This window comes from Bubalus bubalis, chromosome 19 (assembly GCF_019923935.1).
Source record: "Bubalus bubalis isolate 160015118507 breed Murrah chromosome 19, NDDB_SH_1, whole genome shotgun sequence".
Taxonomy (NCBI): Eukaryota; Metazoa; Chordata; class Mammalia; order Artiodactyla; family Bovidae; genus Bubalus; species Bubalus bubalis.
Window position 1 is genome coordinate 28,561,903 of NC_059175.1, and position 18,235 is coordinate 28,580,137.

The 18,235-nt window shown below is 36.2% G+C and overlaps 1 protein-coding gene across 12 annotated transcripts in view; it reads left to right on the top strand.

Annotated features, from left to right (window-relative positions):
• The window catches only part of EMB (embigin), a 63,478-nt gene extending 49,018 nt beyond the window's left edge, over positions 1 to 14,460 (top strand). For 9 of the 12 annotated variants that reach the window (XM_006067711.4, XM_025270539.3, XM_044932720.2 and 6 more), the window contains 5 exons: positions 1,784 to 1,911; positions 7,152 to 7,431; positions 8,452 to 8,485; positions 10,570 to 10,624; positions 11,178 to 14,460. In XM_006067711.4, coding sequence (XP_006067773.4) covers positions 1,784 to 1,911; positions 7,152 to 7,431; positions 8,452 to 8,485; positions 10,570 to 10,624; positions 11,178 to 11,195 — 515 coding nt within the window. In that variant the 3' untranslated portion in view covers positions 11,196 to 14,460. Of the gene's footprint in view, positions 1 to 1,783; positions 1,912 to 7,151; positions 7,432 to 8,451; positions 8,486 to 10,569; positions 10,625 to 11,177 lie in introns of those variants that run through there. The other 3 variants (XR_006546728.2, XR_006546727.2, XM_044932717.2) reach the window with 2 other exon arrangements.
• Positions 14,461 to 18,235: the final 3,775 nt, after the last annotated feature.

The following is an 18,235-nucleotide window of genomic DNA, read 5'->3' on the forward strand; positions in this document are numbered from 1 at the left end:
AATACTGGAGTGGGTTGTCATTCCCTTCTCCAGGGGATCGTCCCGATTCAGGGATCGAACCCTGGTCTCCTGCATTGCAGGCAGATTCTTTACCATCTGAGCCACCAGGGAAGCCCATACAAGTGGATATAGAAGTCAGAATTTATTTTCTAGTTATTATGATTATTTTCCCCTTCCTCATGTTTATAATTCACATATCCATAAAATGCTGTTATCTTTGGGGAGTAGAAAGCCAAGAGCATTTAGAAAATATATTTAATCTGGAAACCTAATTTTAGCAACTAAAATTGATCGTTCCATTTTCCACCCTGACCTTCCCCAAAATAAAATCTAAAAATAGGATAATGAATAGCAAACAATATATATAAAATTTGTCAACATAATATTATTAAAATGTACATATAATTTCAAATACTCTCTGCTAGCAAACCAACAAAAAGGAAAAACAAAACACAAAACCTGCTAAAATTAGTAAAAGAAAAAATATCAACGAAAGTCATCTTTGTTGATAAGTTTCTATCTCCAGTATAAATGTACATTCTCTAATACATGCCTTGAAGTCCATCAGAAGGAATTGATTTCATCATGGAGGCTACTGGTTGACCTTTATTGCTTTGCTTATGTTGTTCTGTTTTAATTTTCTTACCAAATTATTCTGGAGAAGGAAATGACAACCAACTCCAGTATTGCCTGGAGAATTCCATGGACAGAGGAGCCTGGAGGGCTAGAGTTCATACGGTTGCAAAGAGTCGGACACGACTAAAGTGACTTAGCACACACATACCAAGTTATTCATAGCCTTAAAACTTAATTTTTCTACATTTAGTACTCAATTTTAGTCTGTTACTAATGACATCTGTTTCTAACTTTATGAAATAGATTATCACAGTGACTATTAGGTGTTTTTTTTTTTTTAACAAAACAACATGAAATAATTTTTAATCTCATTTTCTTTCTTAAATTTCCTGTTTGTTTCTCATCGTCTCACCTTCTCCAACCCTTTTCATAAATTTGTATGAACTAAGAATTTTAAATCCTAAAAATTTTGTCTCCTTACTTAAGTGCCATCTAAGGGTAAACTTTAAGAGAAATATTTGTTCTAAAGCAATTTAGTAGGTGGGACGAAAAAATAGACTTGAAAAACATCAAGTTTCTTTCATATCCAAAGTATGTAACAGTTTAATACAATATTTATAACTGTTATTAGGCTCATAATAGAAGACTTTTCTTCTCTTTCTATGCTATGCTATGCTAAGTCACTTCAGTCGTGTCCGACTCTGTGCGACCCCATAAACGGCAGCCCACCAGGCTCCCCGTCCCTGGGATTCTCCAGGCAAGACTACTGACAATTACATTGCACTACCTACCTACTCTGATCCTTGGAGGGATTGGGGGCAGGAGGAGAAGGGGACGACAGAGGAGGAGATGGCTGGATGGCATCACCGCCTCGATGGACATGAGTTTAAGTGAACTCTGGGAGTTGGTGATGGACAGGGAGGCCTCGCATGCTGCAATTCATGGGGTCGCAAAGAGTCCGACACGACTGAGTGACTGAACTGAACTGAACTGAACTGACTATTCCTCTCATTAAATGTGCAAAGAACCTACCTACTACAACGGTCCATCCTAAATACTGTACATTGATTTCATTTTATATAGAACTAAAACTACAGAAAGAAAATCATATATAAATGAAAAAATGAAAGGATAAATTATATTGAACTTGAATACATCCCGCTATTCAGACTTTTTAGTAATATGTATATTTCTACATTTTCCTTAGTTCCTGAAATTAATGGACAAAACAAACCATTGATCACTTACTTGGGGGATTCAGTTGTCTTGATGTGTAAATGTCAAGGTTGTCTTCCTTTAAATTGGACCTGGTACGGTAGCAATGGGAGTGTACAGGTAAGATAATATTTCTTTGACTTACAAAATAAACACACATTTATTTGATAAGTAATAAGATTGTATTATACTCAAAGTTCTTAGGACTATTTATACTTCTCTTATCTTGTTCTTAAATACATGATCATGGAGAAAGAAGAGTGATAAATGGAGTTGTTTGATGTTTTCAGCACTTTACATTATACATCTGAAGATACTCCCAATGTTTCATTAGCTGGTGCTTTGTTTTTACATTTAGCAATTTATTTAAATTCACTGAAAGTTACAATTCATTTTTAGTTGATAAGCTTAGGTATAACCCCAACAAAAATGATTCTTTTTTTTCCTTATCATTTCATGAAAGTAACTTGAAAAAAAGGAAGTTATCTTTTCCTGCTTCTGTCTCTGGACACATTTGTGATAGAATGCAATATAGTGGCACTATTTAAGGAAAGAATGAAAAAAAGGTAACTTAAACTTAGGTTTTGGGTTCTTTTAGTGTCACTGACCTCTTTTATGCCTCCAGGGACCTAGGGGAAGCCAGATACTTTAAATTCCTACTAAAAAATGAATGGCTTTTCAAAGACCTGATATTAAGAAAAACATGCTGCTGCTGACAAGTGCTCAGTCCTGTCTGACTCTTTGCAACCTCATAGACCGTAGCCTGCCAGACTCCTCTGTCCAGGGGGATTCTCCAGGCAAGAATACTAGAGTGGGTTGCCATGACCTTTCCAGGGGATCGTCCCACCCAGGGATTGAATCCAGGTCTCCTGCATTCCAGGCATATTCTTTACCATCTGAACCACCAGAGAAGCCCAAGAATACTGGAGTGGGTAGCCTATCCCTTCTCCAGGGGAACTTTTGGACCTAGGAATTGAACCAGGGTCTCCTGCATTGCAGGTGGATTCTTTACCAGCTAAGCTACCTGGAAAGCCCGCATATGTCATACTAGACAAAAAATAGCCAAATCTAATTATATTGAACTTTTAGAATACAGTCTGTGCTTCTTTCCATCTTACTAAAGGTCTCTCAATTTAGCCCCAAGCATGGATCATATTAGGATATAAGAAAAGTGCAGCGAAGAGAGTACAAGTCAAAACTTTAGGTCAAGTGTTTTTTCAAAATGTACATGAACCATCTGCATTAGACTCAACCTGGGGTGCCTACTAAACATGAGGTGCTTTGATTTATCAGCCCTGAGTTAGAGAGTACCTTTGTAACAAGATCACAGGCAATGCTGTGCACAGAGAGCTAGGTTGATATAATTTTTGGCAAATAATAAACTCACAGTTCTTCATCAGATGATCTCCAAGAATACTTATTCAGATTAGCATTTATTGATCACTGCAGTTGAATGATAGAGCAATGAAGGCAGCAAATGGCCTAAGAATAAAATTTAATTTAAATGATTAAATAAATCAGCCCCCAAATAGCTTGGTATGGATCTTAAAAGACTGAAGAAAACCCAGTGAATTCCAGAAACCGACCTGATTGATAGAGAAATTCAGCTTCGAAAAGACAGAAAGTATACAGACCACCATGCTTACCAAGCTCACAGGAAGGTCTGCTAGTCCTTCTACATCAGCTTCAAAGGCCCGAAGATTTCCGTTCCAGTCTGAGGAACTCCCAGTGTCAAGAACCAGGAAGCTTCCTTAATAGGAATGATCAGTTTAATAGCTTTATTAACTTAATAGTTGATTTAATGAATGTATGCCTGCACTTGTGAAGGAGTAAGTACTTTGAACAACTAGTCAGGTATTCTAACATGAAACCTGGATGGCTGGAATTTTCCTGTATGTTTACTTTCAATAGACTATTTACCCATGATGACTTGCATGCTGTAGTTTCAAACGCTCAGTGCTAAGCACTTAAAGCAAAGTATCCTTTTCCTTTGTTTGCTACCTCCGAAAGGTCAAACTCTGATAAGAATTGAGCTATGTTATGTATCATTTCATTTCAGTTCAGTTGCTCAGTGGTGTCTGATTCTTTGCGACCCCATGGACTACAGCACGCCAGGCATCCCTGTCATCACCAACTCCCAGAGCTTACTCAAACTCATGTCCATTGAGTCAGTGGTGGCATTCAACCATCTCATCCTCTGTTGTCCCCTTCTCCTCCTGCCTTCAATCTTTGCCAGCGTCAGGGTCTGTCAGATGAGTCAGTTCTTCGTATGAGGCAGCCAAAATATTGGAGTTTCAGCTTCAGCATCAGTCCTTTCAATGAATATTCAGGACTGATCTCCTTTAGGATGGACAGGTTGAATCTCCTTGCAGTCCAAAAGTGACTCTCAAGAGTCTCCTCCAACACCACAGTTCTAAAGCATCAATTCTTTGGTGCTCAGCTTTCTTTATAGTCCATCTCTCACCTCCATACATGACTACTGGAAAAACCATAGCTTTGAATAAGTGGACCATTGTTGGCAAAATAATGTCTCTGCTTTTTAATATGCTGTCTAGATTGTTCATAGCTTTTCTTCCAAGGAGCAAGCGTCTTTTAATTTCATGGCTGCAGTCAGCATTGGCAGTGATTTTGCAGCCCCCCAAAATAAAGTCTCTCACTATTTGCACTGTTTCCCCATCTATTTGCCATGAAGTGATGGAACTGGATGCCATGATCTTAGTTTTCTGAATGTTGAGCCAACTTTTTCACTCCTCTTTAACTTTCATCATGAGGCTCTTTGGTTCTTCTTTACTTTCTGCCATAAGGGTGGTGTTATCTGCATATCTGAGGTTGTAGATATTCCTCCTGACAATCTTAATTCCAGCTTGTGCTTCATCCAGTCCACCATTTCTCATGAAGTACTCTGCATATAAGTTGAATAAGCAGGGTGACAATATACAGCCTTGACGTGCTCCTTTCCCGATTTGGAACCAGTCTGTTGTTCCATGTCTGGTTCTAAGAGTTTCTTCTTGACCTGCATACATATTTCTCAAGAGCAGGTAAGGTGGTCTGGTATTCCCATCTCTTGAAGAATTTTTCACAGGTTGTTGTGATCCACACAGTCAAAGGCTTTGGCATAGTCAATAAAGCAGAATTACATGTTTTTCTGGAACTCTCTTGCTTTTTTTTTATGATCCAATGGATGTTGGCAATTTGATCTCTGGTTCCTCTGCCTTTTCTAAATCCACCTTGAACATCAATAAGTTCATAGTTAAAGTATTGTTGAAGCCTGACTTGGAGAATTTTGAGCATTACTTTGCCTGCGTGTGAGATGAGTGCAATTGTGTGGTAGTTTGAACATTCTTTGGCATTGTCTTTCTTTAGGATTGGAATGAAAACTGACCTTTTCCAGTCCTGTGGCCACTGCTGAGTTTTCCAAATTTGCTTGCATATTGAGTGTAGCATTTTAACAGCATCGTCTTTTAAGATTTGAAATAGCTCGACTGGAATTCCTTCACCTCCACTAGCTTTTTTCTAGTGATGCTTCCTAAGGCCCCCTGACTTTGCATTCCAGGATTTCTGGCTCTAGGTGAGTGATCACACCATCGTGGTTATCTGGGTCATGAAGATCTTTTTTGTCTAATTCTTCTGTGTTCTTTCCACCTCTTCTTAATATCTTCTGCTTCTGTTAGGTCCATACCATTTCTGTTCTTTATTGTGCCCATCTTTGCATGAAATTTTCTCTTGGCATCTCTAATTTTCTTGAAGAGATCTCTGTCTTTCCCATTCTGTTGTTTTCCTTTGTTTCTTTGCACTGATTACTTAGGAAGGCTTTCTTATCTCTCCTTGCTATTTGGAACTCTGCATTCAAATGGGTATGTTTTTCCTTTTCTCCTTTGCTTTTAGCTTCTCTTCTTTTTACAGCTATTTTTAAGGCCTGCTCAGACAACCATTTTGCCTTTTTGCATTTCTTATTCTTGGGGATGGTCTTGACCACTGCCTCCTGTACAGTGTCATGAACCTCCATCCATAGTTCTTCAGGCAATCTATGAGATCTAATCCCTTAAATCTATTTGTCATTTCTACTGTATAATTGTAAGGGATTTGATTCAGGTCATACCTGAATGGTCTAGTGATTTTCCCTGCTTTCTTTAATTTAAGTCTGAATTTGGCATTAAGGAGTTCATGATCTGAGCCACAGTCAGCTCCCGGTCTTGTTTTTGCTGACTGTATAGAGCTTCTCCATCTTTGGCTGCAGATAGTATAGTCAATCTGATTTCAGTATTGACCATCTGGTGATGTCCATGTATAGAGAATTCTCTTGTGTTGTTGGAAGAGGGTGTTTGCTATGACATTGTGTTCTTAGGAAAAACTCTGTTAACCTTGGACCTGCTTCATTCCGTATTCCAAGGCCAAATTTGCCTGTTAGTCCGGTATTTCTTGATTTCCTACTATTCATTCCAGTCACCTATAATGAAATGGACCTCTTTTTTGGGTGTTAGTTATAGAAGGTCTTGTAAGTCTTCATAGAACCATTCAACTTCAGCTTCTTCAGTATTACTGGTTGGGGCATAGACTTGGATTACTGTGATATTGAATGGTTTGCCTTGGAAATGAACAGAGATCATTCTGTCATTTTTGTGACTGCATCCAAGTACTGCATTCCAGACTGTTTTGTATACTATGATGGCTACTCCATTTCTTCTAAGGGATTCTTGTCCACAGTAGTAGATATCATGGTCATCTGAGTTAAATTCACCCATTGCAGTCCATTTTAGTTCACCGATCCCTAAAATGTCGATGTTCACTCTTGCCATCTCCTGTTTGGCCACTTCCAATTTGCCTTGATTCATGTACCTAACATTCCAGTTTCCTGTGTAATATTGCTCTTTACAGCATCGGATTTTACTTCCATTACCCATCACATCTGCAACTGGGTGTTGTTTTTGCTTTGGCTCCGTCCCTTCATTCTTTTTGGAATTATTTCTCCACTGATCTCCAGTAGCATATTTGGCACCTACCGACCTGGGGAGTTCATCTTTCAGTATCCTATCTTCTTGCCTTTTCATACTGTTCATGGGGTTCTCAAGGCAAGAATACCGAAGTGTTTTGCCATTCCCTTCTCCAGTGGACCACATTTTGTCAGAACTCTACACCATGACCCGTCCATCTTGGGTGGTCCTACATAGCATGGCTCATAGTTTCATTGAGTTAGACAAGGCTGTTAACGTATAACTTCTCACAAATTTCAATATGCCCTTTTGCTACTAAGCTGTTTTCTTGGTACTGTCTTATAGCTTTCACTCAAAACTAGATCATTCAGGACATATATTTTTTTATGGAATATGACAGGAATGAATTTTAATGTCTCCTTATATTAGGTTCCTGTTGGTGTTCCAGTGAATGATAAGTATGTGATCAGTGGAAACCATGCTAATGAAACAAGGCTCAAGATAACGCACCTTTCAGAGGACGACCAGGGAACTTACTGGTGCCATGCAATATTCGAGTTAGGGGAGAGTGAAGGACACGTTAAACTCGTCGTGCTCAGCTATTTGGTACCCCTTAAAGCATTTTGTGCAATAGCTGCTGAGGTTGTTCTCTTAGTGGCTATTATTCTGCTTTTTGAAATGTATACTCAAAAGAAAAAGAAGCCCTCAGGTAAGATTTCTTTTTTTAGATAACATTCTCATGTTATGGCTTACTACATTACAGTAGCTTTAGAGTTTTGGGGAAAAAAACCTAACTTGTGTTATTTGTAGTGGTATTTATGTTAATATCAGTGATGACTGTGAGCTAGGAGCTTATATTGATGGACTTCTTTTTTCAACTTCCTAAAAAGCTTTAGTGTTAAAATATGGCTTTTATCCCCCTTTCTTTGGTGTTACTGGTACCAACACACCAATTAAGTGATAACATGCTTTGGTACTAGAATATTAGAAAATTCTGTGGTAACTTAATAGAAAAGATCTCAAAGATAAACAGTTATTCTTCCACTTAGATAACTCGTTTTTAAAAATGTTTTATCAAACATTTTTGAATTCTCATCAAAGAGACATTGCCTGCCAGATCTGTTTTCATAGCCTGTTCCTAATGGTTTACAGACTGAGAAACTACTGGCCCCCTAGGAAAATTTATCTTGCACTCTGTATTTTTTCCTATTTTGTGCTATTTAGTAACTTTAATCATTACAAGTCAGCCAGTCCTGTTTTTGATGATCCCAGGCACTAGACGAGGCTTGATCAATTCTTGTCAGTTATACCTCAGCATGCACCTTCTGTTTAGTCATGTCTGACGCTTTGTGACCCCATGGACTGTCACCAGCCAGGTTCCTCTGTCGATGGGATTTTCCAGGCAAGAATACTGGAGCAGATTGCCATTTCCTTCTCCTGGGGATCTTCCCCACCCAGGGACTGAACCCGAGTCTTCCGAGTCTCCTGCATTGCAGGTGGATTCCTTATGCGCCGAGCCATCAGGGAAGCCAATGTTTTGCTTGATCAAAGCAGCAAGTCAGGGGAGCAGGGAAGGAGTAGACATGACGGACGTGCAGCTGTCCCCTCTCGTTGCAGAGCAGCGTGGGCAGTCAGGGATGTAGAAGTCAGGGGAAAGTAGAATTGCACATATATGTTCCACAAAAATAATAAACCAGCCTAACAGTTAAGTTCTTCTTTTGTTACACAGATGATGGGAAAGAATTTGAACAAGGTGAACAGCTGTAAGTATTATTTTTTATAGAATAATTTTCCCTTGAATAAAATACAGATAAATATGAAATTAAATAAAATGTTTGCAGTTAGAGAAAAAAGGTACAAGAGTATATTGTGTGTTATTTTCTGCGCATGTCCATTTGTGGTGAAGAGTGGCATTTACTGTCTGCAATACCTCGCTGTACTTCTGTTTTCTCTTCAACAAATGGGTTTAATGACATTACCACATAAGGTTTCAGGATTAAATGACTTTCTCTGTGTAAAAGTGCTTAGCATAAGCTTTGGTTATTGAATGCCTTCTATGCCTGAGCATCTATATTTCTTTAAAGTATCCATCACTGATTCTGATTCTCTGTCATGTTGAAAAGCATTGATCTAGGATTCTATTTGTTACTATTTTTCTGAGAACACAAATTGTGTCACTATTTCTTTTACAGCCCCCTTTGTTTAGAGTTAAGCTGAGCAGGAGGAGAACTAGAAAGAAAATGACCAGTGATGTCATTTGGTTTGGTGACAGTGGGAGTTGGTTCCACCATGCCAGGGAACTGAGAGCGGCGCCCAGCTCCGCTGGGCTGAGGGAATTGCCCAAAACTGGGTTTGAAGTTCAAGTAATAGAGCCAGGGTCTGGAAAATGAGACCAGAGTAAAGCAGCCAAAGGAAACCTAGGAAAAGGGAAGCCTGAGCAACTATTACCAACCCAAACGGACACTTGCAATTTATCTTTATCAGTCAAGATGAGCTCTGAGGTGTGAGCGCTATAACCACAGTTAAATAGCAAGACTAGAGCGGATAGTTGTCATGCATATATTCATAGACATTTTTCAAATAGTTATTTTTACTCAGTTCACTCAAATCAACAGGACAAAGCTTCTAAAGTAAGGGCATAAAATAATTATATCAGGAGTTCCATAACCCCAGATAAGGAAAAAAAAATGTTAATCTTAGAATCAGACTTTTATGATTGAAAAGGATGTGAACCTCTTTCTGGAGAACTTGTTCATATTAATTTGAACATTTTATCTTTCTGGTTTGCATGTGCTTGATTACCTTTCTTACACTTGGAATCATGAAAAACATGATGGTTATTCAGATATTGGAAACAATTATACCCTTGCCTGGATTCTTTTGTTCTCCCAGCTCAGCCTCCACAGTGTTCCCCTCCATTCCCCTGCAAGTCACATTTCTCATCTTTAGGTTTTGTTAGTATCTTTAGATTTAATTCAAGTATGAAGGGCACTTGGACTCCTTTAGAGAAGCCTTTTACCAATGCTTTTTTTAGAATTTTTAGTTTAGGAGATAAATTTGTCTTTAAAGAGAATATTGTTTATCAATATATTTTGTATTTGATGCTTATATATGTGTTTAGATACCAGCCATTCACAGAATGAATGACTTTTAAAAATAATACTAAGAGTATAACAAGCTAGTCAGTTCAATGAAGAGCTCATTGATTTATCTGATCCACCAAGATATTTAATCCACACAATTTTACCTACAACTTCTTCTCCCAGTTTTTATATAACTGATTATATGGTTCAATTTATTATCTGGTGAGACTAGTTTAACAAGCTCAAGCCTGCCCATAAGATCTAGAAGGGTATTAATTATGTACCCTTGTAACCTAGTTTAGTCTTCCTTGTCTTAAGAATCTGGAGCCCATGTTGTGGTCTTATTTTGATGCACTTTGAGGAGACAAAGAGCTATGCTTAACCTCTAATTCAGTGTATAAACATGTTGGATTATAGCACCTTTATCTACGTACTGGCTGACCTCCAGATTGGCTATTATCTTGATGGGTCAAAGCAACATATGTTAGGCCATATACTGAAGCCTTCACTCATGCTTGGGGAAAAGCAATTCTCTCTGCACAAAATAAACAAGCCTTTGTCACTCATCTGTGGCATTGGTTCCTCTCCAAGCAATGGCATGCAAATAAAATCAACATTATGAGTAAAACACCATTTTTAGCAAGAATAAATCCTATCTCTATTGACCTCATATTTTAACTTGATGGCCATGATATAGATGGTGTACTGACTTAGTCTGATGCTGTGTAAACATATAGTAATTTTCTTTTTTGTTTTCTATACAGGAAATTGGATGACAGCAATGGTATAGAAAATAGTGGCCCTAGGCACAGAAAAAGTGTAAGTTGCTTCCAAATGCTTACCTTCTAAATAAAATGTAAAATTCAATATGCACAGCCTGTTAATCCATCTCCTTTTTTTTAGTTTCATAAAAGACCTAGTCATTCACTAGGTGCTTGGATATTATAGGAGAATATACTCATTACACAATAAATAAATGGCATCCTTTTTCCACCAGAGAACATGTAACAACCAATCTAAAAGTGAATCAGTTGCACTGTAGATACATATTTTTTCTTCTGTCAACACAGGCCAAGTTATTTTATAACTTATGTAGTCTTATTTTTTTCTCTATTTTTTTGGATTCTCCTATTTTATTCTCATATATTCCTATACATCTAGTCTGTGAATGAATCAATATTAGTTTATTTTCTTTACTGATGAGGATCACAATTTCCATATTTCATCATTTTTCTCTTGAGTAGGAACTGTTTGGTTTAGCAATTTTGGATCACCTCCTTCCAGAAATTTTTGCTTTGCTAAAATGATAATAAGTTGTTACAGAATAACCAGGATGTGCTAATTATGTTTCATTATGCTTTATGTAACTCAGGAATCCGTGGGGCAGTGAGTGACAAACATCATTTCAAGAGTCACAGGAAGATGTACAAAGAGTTTGCATTTCAGCTTTATTTCTGCTTCCTGTTAAGAACGTGTGATTTTTTACTTTTAAAAGGATGAAAAGTTTATGTAAAATGCTCAGTAGTAGCTTTGTAAATAATATATGCAATTTCAGATCTACAAATATATTTTCATTCTGTATTTTACACTAAAGCAAGGTAAATTGTATTAAGTATGTGCTATGAGCTATAACCCAGGATAATTAATTTCATTCCAGTCCTTAAGGGACACGCAGAATAGACACCAGCAAAACCAAACAGTACACAGAGTGAATGTCACTCTAGACCTGTTTATAACCAAAGAATTCATTAAAAACAAAGCTTTGCCATTTGTCTTAAAAAGGTTTTTTTCCCAGTCATGTTTACTAGGTGTAGAAGTATTTGTAATAATTTCATGTAAAGTTCATCCTTCAGTCGTATTGAAAAGAAGTGTCATCAAGGGGAGATGAGCACTGTCTACCTTTGCTAATGATGGTTACTGTGCAGTCACCGCAAGGAAAACATACTTTTCCTATGAAAACATTGGTTGAAGGCAAAGAAATAAAACCGTACACTTGCCCATCTCCGTCTCCACAGAAGCTAATTTCTCAGTCTCATTCCACTCATCTCCACTGTTTTCCCACATTAAGCTAAAGTGATTCTTAGACTTCCTAGAGAGCATTATTTTATTTTAAGCTGTGGGTTTTGGATTTCTTAAGTTACAGCTGTTGTTGATGTTATAGGACTAAGGTTCACCTGGACATGATGTCTCACTGCTATAGGCATGCTTCTGTGTTTCATGGTGGTATCCATGGCTGGCTAAATATCTCAAAAAGCATCATTAGTGGTTTCTAATACTAATGTCTTTGTCTGAAATCAAGAAGTGTTAGAGTTGTTCTATGTTGTTGACAGTGCCTTAGGCTTTCTATTGTGTGTATAACTAAATTATTTTATAAAACTCACTGTAACCAAGTCGATTGAAATCTGAATAGCCATGAAAAGTTGTCAGTGGCTTTGAATGGAATATTGGTATCATACAGCAGGATACTAGGTTAGGTTGAAGACAATATGTGAATCCTGCTGGGGGATCCTTGGTGCTTATGAGTCCACTGTCCCCCAGCTCACAGTGCAGTGGGGATCAGAACAATTACAGGCAAAGAGGGAGGGTTTGGGATGGTGGTGAAGACCCACGGTCTTGGTGACCAAGGGGACTAATGCTTGAAAAAGAGAAGTTCAATTATTTGAAAAAAATACTTTACAGAAATTTGTATGATATTCTGGGTGAAAAAATTATAATAAAATTGAGATAGGGAAAATTATGCTTTATATGGCATCTTAACTAATGTTAAATAGTATGAATAATACACATGAAGTGTGACTTGGAAGCTTCTGTTTGTTGCAGCACTGTTGTGCATAAAATGTGTGACCTACCCACAAAAGTTTTACTGAATAGACTACATCATTTAAGTAATGGCAGGTTTCATCATGTTCTTGTCTCAGAGCCACGAGCCAGGCATTTGTTTTGGTTTAGTTAATTATTAATTTGACCAAATGATCTTGGGTGGTATCTATATAATGGCACCCAAGCAGTTCACTTAGTTAATCTGAACAATTTGAATTCAATGAAAAATTAGTCAGACCTGCTTTTTTACTAAATCCAATGCAAATGCATTTGTGACTAGATATATACAAATCCCCATACAATTTGTAGCTCATATGCAGTATGTACTCTTCTATTTTACCACCATTATTTAGACTAAAATGGTTCTCAGGCAGAAAAATTGCTGTCCCAATGTAAAATAATCTGAAATATTTATGTAGTAAATTGAAATTTTAAGTGTCAGTGTTTGCTATTTTTCCTAGCAAAGAAAATTAAGTTCAGTAACTTTAAGCAGAAAAGGTACTCAGGAAATTAAAGTAAATGAAAGGAAATTAAAGTTGAATTTTGACTATTCAGAGTCTCCCTGGGGAACCTCCAGAAAATTATTTCACCACTGTTAGGTTAAAAAATGGAATGCTTCCATTAAGTAACCTCATGGAAATGAATGGATTAACTAAAAATGACCAATTGTAAATTGCCTAAAAATACAGAGCAAGCAGAAAAGCTGAAGTAGGAAAATTACGCCACGTTTATATATTAGACACCTTGGGAATTCTGTTCATCTTTCCAGCTAACAGAGTTTTGCTGCATATTAAGTAGATTTAATGATGTCTTAAATTCCCAGATATTTTCATATTCAGTTTATGCTCTAATGTAAATCTTCACTTTGTAGTCTTTTTCTCTCTTTTTTTTTCTTAGCATCCAGTTACCCAGGCCAAAACCTAAAGTTCACTGTGCCATTTTCTTTTCCTTTATTAACTAATATTTATTAGTCATGAATCCCTGTTCCTTTGTCCTCTTTAATAGCTCATCAATCCACTCATTGCCTCCCCTACCCCCATGCTCACCAGCTGCAACAGCTGAGGTCTTGATTTTCCTACATCAGCCTCATCTACTGTTCATCCATTTTTTGCATTGCTTTGTGTGTGTGTGTGTGTGCACTTAGTTGCTCGGTCATGTCCAACTCTTCGCAACGCCATGGACTGTAGCCTATGAGGCTCCTATGTCCATGGGATTTTCCAGGCAAGAATACTGGAGTGGGTTGCCATTTCCTTCTCCAGAGGATCTTACCACCTCAGGGATTGAACCCACATCTCCTGCCTTGGCAGGCAGGTTCTTTACCATCTTCACCATAAAGATGCCCCTTTAGCATTGGTGCCAGGCCATATTTCTAAAACACAAATCTCACTATGGAGCATAATGTGCCAGTTCCCATGACAGACCTCTTTAGGCTCCCCTTTGCCATATCTTAATGCTGCAGTTTTCCAAGTCACTAATCTTTCTTCACTGTCTTGATTTAGCCTTGACAGAGAGAGAGTCTATCCAGAGTGCTGCCCGCTGTGTGCCTCCCCTTTGATGAACTCAAGTTTAGCCTCAACACTTGAATCTGATGTTACTTCCTGGCAGATCCCTCATTCCCAGTTGACTCTATACCATCATATGTGCTCAAATAACTCCACATTTTTTGTGCTTATTTACCTGTATTATACATATGCTTTTATATGTCTCCTTCCTGGATTCTGATTTTATTTGCTTGTCCCATACCTACCACAGAGAAGGTACATTGTAGATATCATGTATGTGTAGTGAATAGATAAATGTATAGGTGAAAATAAAATTTTATAAATTTATACTTATTTTTAGAAGTCCAGGTTCGATGCACGATACTGGATGCTTGGGGCTGGTGCACTGGGATGACCCAGGGGGATGGTATGGGGAGGGAGGAGGGTGGAGGGTTCAGGATGGGGAACACATGTATACCTGTGGCGGATTCATTTCGATATATGGCAAAACCAATACAATATTGTAAAGGTAAAAAATAAAATAAAAAAAAAAGAAGAATCTAAATTGTGACATCAGAAGTGAAACAAAATATTTTAACAGAGATAAACCAATCCTTTGTAGCTTCAGTGTTTGCTTCCACTTCTTTGAAAAACAGTAGCAATATAATAAAAACTTCTGTCAAATTTGAATAATGTGTAATAATCTAATGAGCAAAGAGTTGTGACTCCTAAACTATTATACAAGGTATGTTGCTTTCAACTTATCTAAATTCCCCTTGTCCTTTATCTTTTATTGGCAGTACAAATGTTAACCTTATTTTTCTCCTTTATTTCAGTATGGTAATGTGTTGACTTTATATATATGTAAAGAATTTTAGCAATTGTAGTTCTCTGCATGGCACTGTAGATATCAGTGTCCACTCCACTAACTTTCTCATTCCTCCTCCCTGCCAGTACCTCATAGTACCTTAGAATATCTCAGAATCCAATTCAAAACTTTATCTTAAATATATTTTTTAGAAAGCTTTCATTGTTTAGTTTTGGTCCCTGTAAGTTTATCTTTACTTTGGTCTCTGTAAGTTTGTATTTGATAATCAGATACATAAAAAAAGAAATGTCAGTTCTGCTCACATACTCCCTGGATTTTCATCTTTGAGGCATTTAAGTAGATTTATGCAAAATTATTTACTGAATCTACTTCTTTATAGAAAATGAATCTTCTCTAATGGAACAAGTTTTGCAATGAATTAGGTACTTCTGATTAATACTTTTAGGTGGGAGCAAGTTCAAAAGTGTGTGTTCTAGTATTAATTAAAAGGCACACTGACCTATTATAGCTTTCTCTGAATTAATATTTATTGAATGAATGAAAAATAGATGAATGACTCAATTATTTTGGAATCTTAAATTATATATATGTATGTTATCTACTTTGATTTTGATTAACTGAATTTATCTTCTCTAGCAGAGATAAAGAAAACTGGAACTCTCTGTGTATTTCTTTCACATGATATTTAGGAATATATTTGCAGTATATCTGGAAGGTCAGTTACATGTGCAGCTTATCAACTGATTTCTTTATTGATGGTATATCATATTGTTAAATAGTAATGACTCACATTTGTTGAGTGCTTAGCGTGTAACAGGTACTGCGCTAAATACTTCGAAATGTTTTATCTCATTTAATTTCCACATCATCTTATGCTATAGAAACTATTACATATTGTGTTATACATGAGGAAACAAGCTTGAGAGATTAAGTATTTGGAGCTGGGAATTGAAATCCAAGGAGTTCTCTGTAATGAGTCTAGGTTAAACAACTATGGTGAACACCTTTGGCCTTCTACTAAGGAGAGTCTTAGAAAAATCAGGCTATTATCTATAAATTGTCTTTTTTTAAAAAAAATTTGACTCCTTTAGATGATTAGTTATATAATAAGTTCCATAATTTTATTCTTAAGGCTTATAGAACCTATGCTGTGGCATATTTATGCTCTCCCTGCAGTGGTGCTAAGGAATCAATATATTTTTGCTTGTTTGGAGCGTCTTTATTTTTTTCCCTAATTTTACTTCTCAATAACTAGTGAGACCATAAAATTTATCATCCAAACAATGAGAATGAAAGAAGGTGCTATTTATAATTTTATAAGGACAAATGGAAAACAGATGGTAAGTCACATTTTTACCTGTAGGTAGGAGCAAAGAATTGAATGGATAATCTAGCCTAGGCACAGCAGTAACATCTTAAGTCTGAATAATAAACACTTTGAAATTCACCTTCAGGGAAAGAACTATCCTTAGTAAATGCCAGGTGAGATGCCTATGAGACAATTTAGTAAGCTTAAAGATTTATTACTTTTCAGCAGTACTATAAACGTATCAGCATTCAAAAATGTGATTCACAAGTTGTAAGAGAAGCTAGGAAGCAAAGTTGTATTTTTGATGGCCTGTGAAATGAACTGGACAATTCTTTGGATTTGCTTATCTTCATGATTAATGTGTCATAATGATAATATCCATATGATTCTCAATAAGTCAGGAATGCCTGATTATGCCTTTATAATAAAATTTATTTTTGAAATCAGTGAAGCTCACTCATGACTAATATTGTCAAAATTACTTTTAATCATGTGATTAACCTATAACACCTATTTCTTCATTTCTCATGTCCCAAATGGGAGAAAGCTAGTGAAATTTGTTTATGGTATTGGTTAAAGTCCTTGTATTATTTGGTGTGTTATCTATTATGTTTAAGCACTTTTATTCATAAAAATTGATTCTGCTATTTAATTTGTAATTTACTTCAGAATTTAATTAGCACAAATTATTTTTTAAAGATTATTTGATAAACAAATGAAAATATTAGACTTAATAGTATTTGTAATTAACTGTAATGGTACATAATGCTACAAAAATATCACACAGTATGATTACATGAACTGCTTTTGTGTCTTTTAAGATAGAAATTTGCCCATAAATTTTACTTAAAAAAAAAAAACAAGCACCATGGATTTATTACAACATATTTTCAAATAATTGTGGTTTTCTTTTTTTAACATGTATGTCTAAATTCTCACTAATGCCATCCTGCATTATGTAAACAGTACAGAAAATGTTTGTATTAGAATGTTTAAAGTTTTTTTGTTGTGTTAACTCAAAGGATATGCCTAAAATGTAATTAAATTCAATAAAATGTACTCTGGATTAAAAATTTAAGCATTATAGAATGTATTTTAAATTTTTAATTATTTAAATGTGAATTTAAAGGCACTAGATAATAGAAAACACTGACTTTTTAAATTATACACACAGGAGATTCAAGTCTTGTAAAACAATTCATCCTTCCCAAGCCCAGCAAAAAAAGTGTACCTACAGCTGGGAATCTGTATTTTAACACATCAAATAGGAAGTTAGGAAGGAGTTTTCAAAACATAGCAAGATATATTTAGAAATAAAAAAGACAACAGTGGCCTTGACATAAATGGACATTTAAGTGAAATTAATGTATAGGACATATTTGTTTGTCCTGCACAAATTTTTTTTTCAACATTGCAGTGTCATTTTCAATTGATTTTAGTAAAACTGGTTACAAAATATTTCAAAATTTGTAATCTACAAAAATGTCTACTGCTACAAAAGAGAATCAATATTCCAAATAAAGCATTTTTATGATCCTAACAGTCAAGGCAAAAAGAAAAACTCATTAGGAAGGATAATAGCATATTTCACTATATATTATATTTGACTCAACTGAATTATATACACATATTAAAATGACTAATGGCTAATAAATGTTTGTGTTGTAAAGCATTTTAGGTCAATTTAAAGGGGGTGAGTAACTGTATTTGGGTAATGCCTAGAATAAACAAACAAACAATGATTGGGGAGATCCACTTCTGGAAAGATGTAGTTGACATATTTTCCCCTATTCTGCTCCCTAAATTAGCTAACAACATTTTGCCTTGTTAAAAAACCAGTAAAATATTCTGAAATGTGAAGAGAACAATGCAGACCAACTAGGAACTTTGGGATACAAGGTATGACGTGCCAGTGAGATTCCTGATTTTTCTTGTTGCCTCATATATTCCAGACTAGGTGCTACAGAAGCCAACAGTCTGGAAATACCAAT